Source organism: Abrus precatorius, unplaced genomic scaffold (assembly GCF_003935025.1).
Source record: "Abrus precatorius isolate BTA unplaced genomic scaffold, Abrus_2018 Scaffold5, whole genome shotgun sequence".
Classification (NCBI taxonomy): Eukaryota; Viridiplantae; Streptophyta; class Magnoliopsida; order Fabales; family Fabaceae; genus Abrus; species Abrus precatorius.
Genome location: NW_020874395.1, coordinates 10,161,502 through 10,171,712, shown reverse-complemented (window position 1 = coordinate 10,171,712; position 10,211 = coordinate 10,161,502). Strand labels below are relative to the sequence as shown.

The following is a 10,211-nucleotide window of genomic DNA, read 5'->3' as shown; positions in this document are numbered from 1 at the left end:
TATGCAGTTGACATTTTGTCTTCTTTTATCCTCATCATAGATTTTTCAATATATTTCTAGATTTTTATGAGTCTTTTTACTAAATTTTTTAAACATGTTGTGAGCAGAAGAAACAATAACATTTATTTTAATCCCTTCCTTTGATGTTTTTCTGTTATGTTTAATCAAAGATTATGTATCCGTTTCACCGTGAGGATTTGCATGTCTAACCTTTCCCAAACACACTCGCCCTTAGAATAAATCAACATATGGTGACTCTCAAATGATAGTCACAATATAAATTTAGATATTGAAGAACTTCCCCAATACGTATAATTCCATCATGCAAAAACAAAATGTTAGATTTTATTTTTGGTCTAGAAACAAAATAAAAATAAAAATCGACTCGGGCCATGGTAAAATTACAGGATTGGGCCAACTCCAGTTGGGTCTTTTGTGAGTCTCAGGTCAAATGGACTACCTCATAGGCTCACTTTTACTTTAAATTTAAATTTTAACTTTAATTTTATAAAGACGTGAAAAAAAAAAACCCTTTGTATTTTCAATTATTTAGCTACAGACTAGAACTCAATCGATCCATAATGATAGTATAACCCAAAATTTTATTAAATTTAAGTTCAAAATGTCAAACTCAAGAAGTGTAATCAACCAAACGAAAGCTAAAACAGCATAAATCATTTTTAAGAAAAATAATTTGACTAACCTTGCCCTTTAGGACTGATCTAAAACATTCGAAAAAGTCAATTTTTATTGAACAAATATTTATTATATTAAATATATAAAAATATAGTAAATGCTTTTTAATGTTTTCTTTGGTCAAACATCTAAAGATTGAATTTAATATTTTTCTTGAAAATTGGTCAGTGAGCTGCCAGGACCATTGCAGGCCTGCTTACATTATTATGCGTTAAATTTTGGGCTGACATTGATTTGAATAAAACAAAATCAAGTATTTTTTTCACGTTCAGCCCATACATTTTTTTGTTTCAGATAACAGCAGGCAAGAACCAAAACGAATAATACTATTTACATGTATTTTATTCCTGTATAATTTGGGTTTGGGCTTCTTTAAAGCAATGACAAATAGGAAGCTATTTTTTTTAAAAAAAACAATCACATACCTTCTCCAACCTCAGATGAAGTTTGGAACACGTCCCAGCCCCGGCCCACAACAGTGTACAAATTAACCTACTATTTACTAATGGTTTCGTTTTAGTTTAATTGTAAAAATTGATGACAGTGCCTAGCTTGAATAGGAATCCACATGCATAATTGTCCAAAGTTGAAAAAACCATAAGGATTGTGATGTGAACATAGCAGGCATTAGACGCTTCAAGACATCCACAAATATAGAATGAAAAACTGTGTCATACTACCACAATAATAATAAATATATAAATTCTAGTTCTAGATTTATGTCATCATCAAGTTAAGATCTATAGCTAATTGCTAGTCAATATCATAACTATATTTTATCAAAAACATGTCACATCACTTGGAATAGATCATAAATCCAAGTTTCAGTAAAATTAATTTCGATGAACATAATTTAAACAGTTGAATGTAATTAAAATGTGTGTGTATGTTTTATTGGTAAAAAAAAAAATCTGTTTAAATTGATTTTGTAACTTCAACACAAAAGGGACCTAAACGCAAACACTAGATGACTTAAAAACAAATATGTAAACTTAATAAAACCTTAATGAAAAGAAATAGCTTTGTTTATTAATTTCAACAAAATCGTAATGTAACTTATAATGTAATTCATAAAATCATTTAGATCGAGTATCCAATTTATTTTAAATTTACAACCCGCCAACCCGTAGGATGAATAATTCTCTCATTACAATTACATTACACAAAATTATTAAAATATAAGTCTTTGAGAAAAGGCACTGGCATGGTGTCAAGTGGTACTTCAATTATTTATTTTATTACTCAACCATTTAAATATAAGTCCTTCAAAAAGGTATTGGCAGGGGCGTGAAGTGGTACTTCAACGTAGGCAAAGGTTAAAAAAAAGATAGCTAACACGATTGTTCTGGTGAGCACATATTATGCATAGGAAAATGCTAGTTTTTAACTGCCACTAGAGGTTTGTGAATACGCAAAACCATTCACAAGCTTTTGCCTTTTCAGACAAGGTTAAGGGAAAAGTTTAATCCTGCAGGTGGATGCATGAAGCAGGCACCCACCTATGATTGAAGGGTTGGACACGAAAGCGAAACGTTTTGTCCAACGGAAAACTTATTGGTGGACTTAGAGCGACAAGAAGACAAGAAGAAACAACTCAGACAAACCCAACATAGTGCATGGCACTATAAAGGGTCCCCTCATGACAAACACACACTCCTGCCATCTGATAATAAAATCACTTTTTTTTTCCTTCAATTTTATTTTCTTTGGGTCGAAATGAGGAATCAAATTGAACCAAATGATGAGCCAGAACGACTTAGTTGCAGCCTTTCAGCTGCACATTCATATAAGGGGACCATGCATCAGTTTATGACAGATGGGTACCATATTGTGCTAGCTCAAGTGTAGCACCCCAATTGATGCATTAATTAAAGGGCACAAATACAGGTAAACATGTAGATACAAAGTTATACAGGGAACCCACCCTATAAGCATATACCCCACCAATGCAACAATTGCAGGCATGTAACTGGAGACCCCATCAAATGTGCAGGTTCCTTATAAATCCAAGATCCCAAATAACAAATAAACATAAATAAAAGGATAATTTTTTTTTTCATTATTGTACATGAAATGATACAATAATAATCCACAACACGAAATACCTGTACTTTGCTATTTCTGTATACATGAAACGATGAAATGCTAGAAGAAATGTTCCATAGAATTATATAATATAACCCACTCTATAGGTCCCTACCTACCTACCATGCTCCCCTTGCATTCTACCTTGGGTCTTGAAGGACTATAACAACTGTTGTTTAGTCTGAGTCTCACTGAATCATACATTTTACTACAATTTTCTCAGAGGCATGACGAACTGCATTTAAAAATTAAAACAATGTCTTTAAATATACATTCAGTACGCTAAAGGTTCTGCAGAGAAATGGAAAATCCTTTTTGCCTTATACCATACAGGTTAAGTCATGTTGCAATGAACTGAATCTTCAGTTCATTTCTGATTGTAACATTGGGAAGAAAGCCCAGCTGTTGGCTGATCTACCTTCCTTCCCAGCAACCTTCTTGTTAGTCCACCACTCAGAGCCATTGGCAGAAGTGCCAGAATCATCACCTTTTCTGTTGTCAAAATTGAATTCTTTGGAAGAATTTACAGAATTTTGTTTATTACAGCACTGCTCTCCTTCTCCTTGAGGATTGTCAGGCTTATCACTTGTTTTCCCTGAACACACATTGCAGCAACTATTGGTGTCCTTTTGTATCCTTTCTCTGTCAACAGGGTCTTTGGCCAGTATTCCCTGTGAAGACCCTGACATGTTTCGAAGCAAGAGCCCTGTTTTATTTGCAAGGCATCGAGCAACATCTTCCCCAGTTAATTCAAATGAAACTCGGTGATCCACCAATGTTGCATTACTTTGATGTCCATTGTCTGAATTTGCAAGAGATGCTTCCTGTTTCATTGGCCCAGCACCATCAGGTGTCACAGAGCCAGAAGCTATCCTGGAATCCTGGCCCATACCATCAGGTGTCACACACCCAGAACCTAATCGTGAAGCAAGCCCAGCACCATCAGGAGTCAAAGATCCTGAACCCATTCTTGAACCTTGCCCTGCACCATCTGGTGTCAATGATCCAGATCCTAGCCTTGAACTCCATCTTCGAGTGGAGAAGTGTTCATAACCCAAGATCTTTGGCGTTTCCCCTTTTCGGAATTCAAGAGTAGGGCGTCTATCAGGGAGCGGGGTAGAGGTGCCAGAAGTTGAAATTGCTGATCCAGGTGATATGAGTTGGCCACCTGGGCTTCCAGGATATTGTTGATAAGGCTGAAAATCATAATTGTATAATGCAAACTTCTGTGAGCCATTACTTCTACGAGCCCGGTCTAGTGAAGATGCTAACAATTGAGCAAATGGAACCTCAGGGGATGACGGTGTTGTTTGCTGCACAGATTCGGGTGGGGGAGTAAAAGGAGCAGTGGATGGTTCAGTTGTGAAGTTGGAAAATACAGGTGGAGAAACTAACTGGGTCTCATAGGCGTACGGACCTATGGTAAAAATGGATGCAGGACCACCAGAAGAGTAAGCATTGGCAGCGAGAGCAGAGAGTGAAAGTAATCCAGGCGGTGATTGAGTAGCAGATGGAGGATCAGATTGGAGAAAAGATGCAGGAGAAGATGGAGGGGCAATGAAAGGTATTACAATGGCAGTAGGAGGATTTGGTGCAAGTGAGACAGCAGCAGCTGGACCTGTTGGTGCAACAGGTTCAGGAGCAAGGACCGCATGGCCAATTCGCTTGCTGGTTTTACGAGATCCAAAACACCAGTACTGGCTCCAGCAGCTTCCCCAGCGCTTTTTCTGCAGTGAGAGAAGGAACAATTATAAATCAAAAGTAGGAATAGAATCAAAACAGAAGTGGTTTCGCTAAAAGAAAAGATATCAAACAGATTCAGAAAATCCATTAGAATTTTAGTTTCCATAGTAAGCACATTCAAATTTCTGATAGCTGATAAACATACACTCACACACTGACTTTTGGTTAATATTCAAGAAAAGCTTTCTACAATTTCTAATTGTAACTAATGAGAACAGGGTGCAAGTAAAGCAGATATTCATCAGTCTACCCATTATTAAAGAAGTTGAAGTTTCCTATGCCTCTCAAAAGTTCAAATATATTAGCCAATTACATCAAACATATGAAAATTATATTTCAGCATTTATGTATGCAATCAAATCAAAAGAATCAACAAGCATAAAAATTTCAAACACGTGCATCATTCTCGGATAGTGCATGGAAGAATCACATCAAATACATCAGTAGAAGTGTAAAAAGCGAATAGCACTAAGGAAAGCGTGATTTCATTCCTTTAACAGATGAAGGGGAAAACCAATATCAGCCAATTACATTGACTACTCAATCATAGCCGCCACAATTTATTTTCAAACTCATCCTATTTGTCGACTAAAAACAATGAGAACTAAATTCATTGTCAACACTCGTCACAACAAGGATGTTTTATGTCGCCGCCAGTTTTAGACATTATTGACATAATTCTCTCTCATAAGCTCATTAAATGATATGCTATCGTAACGTAAGATTAACAGACCTGCCAAAAACACCTTAACCCTAATTGAAGAGAGCTTCTTAAAAGCTTATCAAAGATCTGAAACATGAAAAAGTTGTTTGTCGGATTGAAGATCCTACATATAGATAAGAAAGGTCTGTCACCGAATCACCAGCTTTAATTTACATAAGAACTACATAACAAGTCAGAACTCAGAACACAAAGCTCTCAAATTAATCCAAGAGTTTCATCATAGTCAAGCAAAGAAAGTTCATACAGAATCATCATCATATCAAATTATTAGCTAAAAGTTTTCTTCCAAAGGATAAGTTCTCACTTAACCGTGCACTATAAAGAGGTTATCACATGAATTGCAGCATAGCAAACTGCAGATTAAAAAGCTCAAAAATTAGATTAATTTAACACTAATGCAATGTACTAATAATAGAATTGAACCTCTGATAGATCAAACAAGTATGCGGAAGGCAGAACACAAAAAATTGTAAAAAATAGAACTTCAAGGTTGATACATTTCTTCATTTGCAATTTTAATCTTTGATTAGTTATGAAACATTGTAAAAAAATGAAGTTAATTAAAAAATGGAGACATCCAAGATCCACACCCCAAAGTCCCCATCTTTTCACACTTTTTGAAAGCTATAACGAAACAGTTTGAGATGTTAAAAAACCAATAAAAAAGGGAAAAGCGATTCAATTTTTCAAACCTTTCAACGCCATCATCACCATACAGTCAAATAAAGACTAGAACAGGCCTTAACCACTATGAAAATTAAAAATAATAACAAAAATTAAAATAAATAAACAGAGAGAAACATAAAACACAAAACACGAAATACAACACAAGATCCCATTATTTTCTCTCTTTCGCACGTTGTTTTTCTCGGTAACCAAACAGCATCGAATTTCGAAAATCGAACAGGAAAAGAGAACGAGGAAACAGACGAACGTACAAACAACAGGAATATTCTATAGAGAGAGAGAGAGAGACAAACCGGCGCGGTAGTAGGCTGGACTCTGGATTCGGCAGTGACGATGGCGGTTGCGGCGGCGTTAACGGTGTCGACGCTGTTGTTGATGCTTCCCATGCCGGGAGTCGGAGGAGGAAACGAAAATGGTTTTCCGGTCACCGGAGATCGGGAATCGACGGTGGAAAAAGGATTTTCCGGTGAGATGCAATCATGGAAAACCAAAAATAAAAAACCGCTACAAAAAGAGAATAAGAAAGCAAAAAAGAGAGAAAGAGAGTGAGAGAGAGAGAAGAGAATGGAGATTGGCAAGCAAAAATGTTGTAAAGATGGAAAGTGTGTGCGTTTGTGTTGGTTATGATTGATCACTCAACTGAACATGGAATAGACAATGAATAGAGAGTATTATTAAATTATTTAATTTATTTATTATATGATATGATATGGTTCATAGTTATAGGAGAAGAATAGAAATAGAAATAGAAATAGAAATAGAAATAGAATGCATCATTCATTATTTCCTCTCTTTCTCTCTCTAACTATGTTTGTGTCTTGGTTCAGTTCCCCTCCAGTCTATATCCTCCGGTTACCTCCATTTTTGCGCCAAACTATTGCCACGTCACCTCAAACCATTATCGGACCCACCATTATGATTTTTTATTATTATTATTATTATTAGATATGGCTCAATAATTATTCCAACTACAATTTCCTTTAACGTTCTATTCTAATAATGAATGAGAATTTTTTTTAATATATATATAATAATACGTTCAACAGAGAATATGGAATTGAGTAACTGACAGTTTCTTTAAAAAAAAAAACCCGTTTAAATGTGGAAAACTATAATATTCTCTTAAAAAAAGTGTTGTTTTAGTATTTTAAAATATTTTATTCGATGGCAAATGTAGACGTTTTTAGCATATAAAATATGCATATTTTTATAATTTCAAATAAATATTTACTACTTTTGAATGTTTAAATTTGACCTAAGAATTACAGTTAATAAATTTTAAATAAAAATAAGATAAGCTTTTATCTTATTTAATATATTATGTTATCCTATCTTATTTATTTTTAATCTAAATTATTTCACAAAATAAAATTACACTAAAATGAATATGATAATAAGCTTATTAGCTCATCATATCTTGTTAGTTAAATATATGTAAAATATAAGTTAATATTGAAAAAATTATCCTCTTATATTGTTTAATCTCGTCGATCAAACTAACCCTAAATATTTAAAATAAATCAAAATTATTAATGCACTATCCCCATAATTTCCAATATAGATTCTCAACATAACCTTTGAAAAAAATATATATTTTTTGTAATTTGTTAACTAACGCTCTAATAATATTTTATCAAATCATTCTAACAAAATTTTAAAATTTATTAATTTACGTAATTTCTCCTCTCTTTGATTGATAACTAAAAATAGACATAGTATATTATAATGGTTGTTAGTTTTACAATGAAATTAAAGATTAATATGATAAAAAAAATTAAAAGTTAACAATAATGAATAAAAATAACATATTTTAATGTTTAAAAGAATAACTACCAATTAAATCTAATGAAAATTTTACCTGATATAATTATACTATTACATTCCTTAAAATTTCATAAAATTACACCCAAGGTTCATTTTATTACATTGACTTCATACAATCTATTTAAATTACATAAGAAATCATGAGAAAAATGTCATGATAAAAAATATTCAGTATTATGTTATATAAAATAAAATAGATTTATAAACAGTCAAAGAAAAAATATTAAGTAAAAGTTATTAAATTTAATGTAATTTGTACTAATTATTATCAATTCAGTACTACTTTACGTATACCTCTTATCATTAAATTTGCAGATCTTGAAATAAAAGTTACACGCGGTTTACAAAACTAGGGTGCAGGAGTAAGTCCTCACTATATCGTTGACAATAGTGTTGTTGCTATGAATATAGTATTGTTAAGTTGTTCATATGTATGCATGACCAGCTATCATCTTGTCCTGTCCTTGGAAAAATAGCTTTAATTGAAAGCAACTATTTGAAGATAACCCATATAGATTCAGGCTTGACTCTGAAAAATGAATGAACAAATGTTTCATAAATAAGATACAATTACCTAGTTATTTAGAATGAGTTAAAAATTTATTATCCATTTTAAAAAAATTAAATTGAAATTTTAGTTATTTTAAAGTCTTTATCTTTGCAATTATTCATTTTCTCCCTCATTTTAAAGAAAATTTTCAAAATACATGCAACTTAACTTCCATAATAAGAAGATTGAAAACTACAGAAAAATTATTTTGCATAGTTATAAGGCACTTGTAGTGCACACACACACACCTTCACGTGGTTTCAATATTATATTAATTAGATCTTAGTTAGCAGAAAATAATAAGAAGAAGAAAAGGATCTCAGCGGCAAGTGAAAGTTGAAATGAGATTTAAGAAGAAGGTAGCTGTACTAAATGTTAATAATTATGATATGTTTTCATGCAACTAAGATTTCTTAATAATTAAGATCTATAGTAAGTTAAGGATAAAATAATGATGACAGCGCAGCCTGTGGAACGTGAATGTTTTGTGGATTCACAGAATTGACCTTTTAATGGACCAGAAATTACCCTTTGTGCCACTGAGTTAAAAAGGAGTGAAATGATGCGGCTATTAAGGGTGGTGTGAGATACTCGTGATTTGCTCCTGCATCGCTTGCTCTGTTGTATATTGTTGCTTTTTCTGAGCATTCACGTGACCCGTGTGATGGTAATTTTGTGGGCAGGACCACGTGGTAGGGGTAGAACTTCTGATTGGGCCAATCAGAAGCATTTAATCGGTAGACTTTTAAATTTGATCTTTTGACTACCTCAGTCATTATCTATGTTTGGGTGAATGGATGAATTTTAATATCTTTCTTTCTTTTATAAAAAGTATATTTTTTTTGGAAAGTATAACTTTTACATAAGTGATTAATAATTAAGAGTGAGTCGTTGATCGTTGCAATTTAAAATTAGATGGCTAAGATTAAATATTGAAAAGGTAAATATGAATGAATAGTAAATAGGATGAAAAGGGTTAATAATGTCAATGTGACAAGTTGTGTACATAAAATTTGATTAACATCATATGCTCCATACAGCCGATGTAGATATGGTTAACACGACACAATAACGAAGTAATTGTCAAAGGAAGACATGACCTTAGAACCTAATTAATCTAAATACAGTAGATGCGCAATGTGAAAAAGCTTGTGGTGAAATGACATCAATTTTAACACACAACCGATGCAAATAAAGTGCATGCACAATATGTAAAAGGTGCTTGTGAAATGACATCAGTTGTAGCACACAACCGATGCAAAAAGAGGGCATGCACAATATATAAAAGATGGCCACATAATGACATCATTTTGACTACACAATCGATGCAAATGTAGACAACGTAGAAGGTGGTTGGATAATGACATCTGTTATGCCAGACAACCGATTCAAAATCAGGTCCATGTGGTAATGTAATAGGTGGTCACTTATTGACATTAGTTTTATCACACAACCGATGCAAATGTGTGACAGTTGGACTATCCATATTTATAAGTTTTTACGTTAGTGACCAACAGAAAAACAAAAGTCTTGGTAGAGCTATTGGACAAAATGGTGAATTCCAGTGTTGAATCATAGGAAGAAATTGTATTAGCCTAAACAAAGCCTTGGTGAGAGGGGTGGCAAAGTGGTAGGGTTTTTTCGTATGAAGAGGTGAAATTTATATATTTTAAATCAAATATATAAAGATATATTTTTATATTAATTATACAAATTGAAATTTTTAAATCAATAATATATAAATAATAGTATAATGGACTACAGTTTTATTTTCGTTATATCAAATACAAATTGTTATACCTGATATGATTTTAATTGAATACAACATTAATACACATATCAAATCGGTTCTATAATATAAAATAATTAAATATAATATATGATATTCAGACAATGACATTC

General features: G+C 32.8%; 1 protein-coding gene across 1 annotated transcript; it reads right to left on the bottom strand.

Moving 5' to 3' along the window:
* Positions 1-2,406: 2,406 nt before the first annotated feature.
* Positions 2,407-6,750, bottom strand: LOC113867264. Its single transcript, XM_027502457.1, has 2 exons — positions 6,229-6,750; positions 2,407-4,508 (listed from the first exon to the last, which is right to left on the bottom strand). Exons 1-2 carry the CDS (start codon positions 6,319-6,321, stop codon positions 3,144-3,146), a joined length of 1,458 nt encoding a protein of 485 aa, XP_027358258.1. The 5' UTR covers positions 6,322-6,750; the 3' UTR covers positions 2,407-3,143.
* Between the last annotated feature and the right edge of the window lie 3,461 nt (positions 6,751-10,211).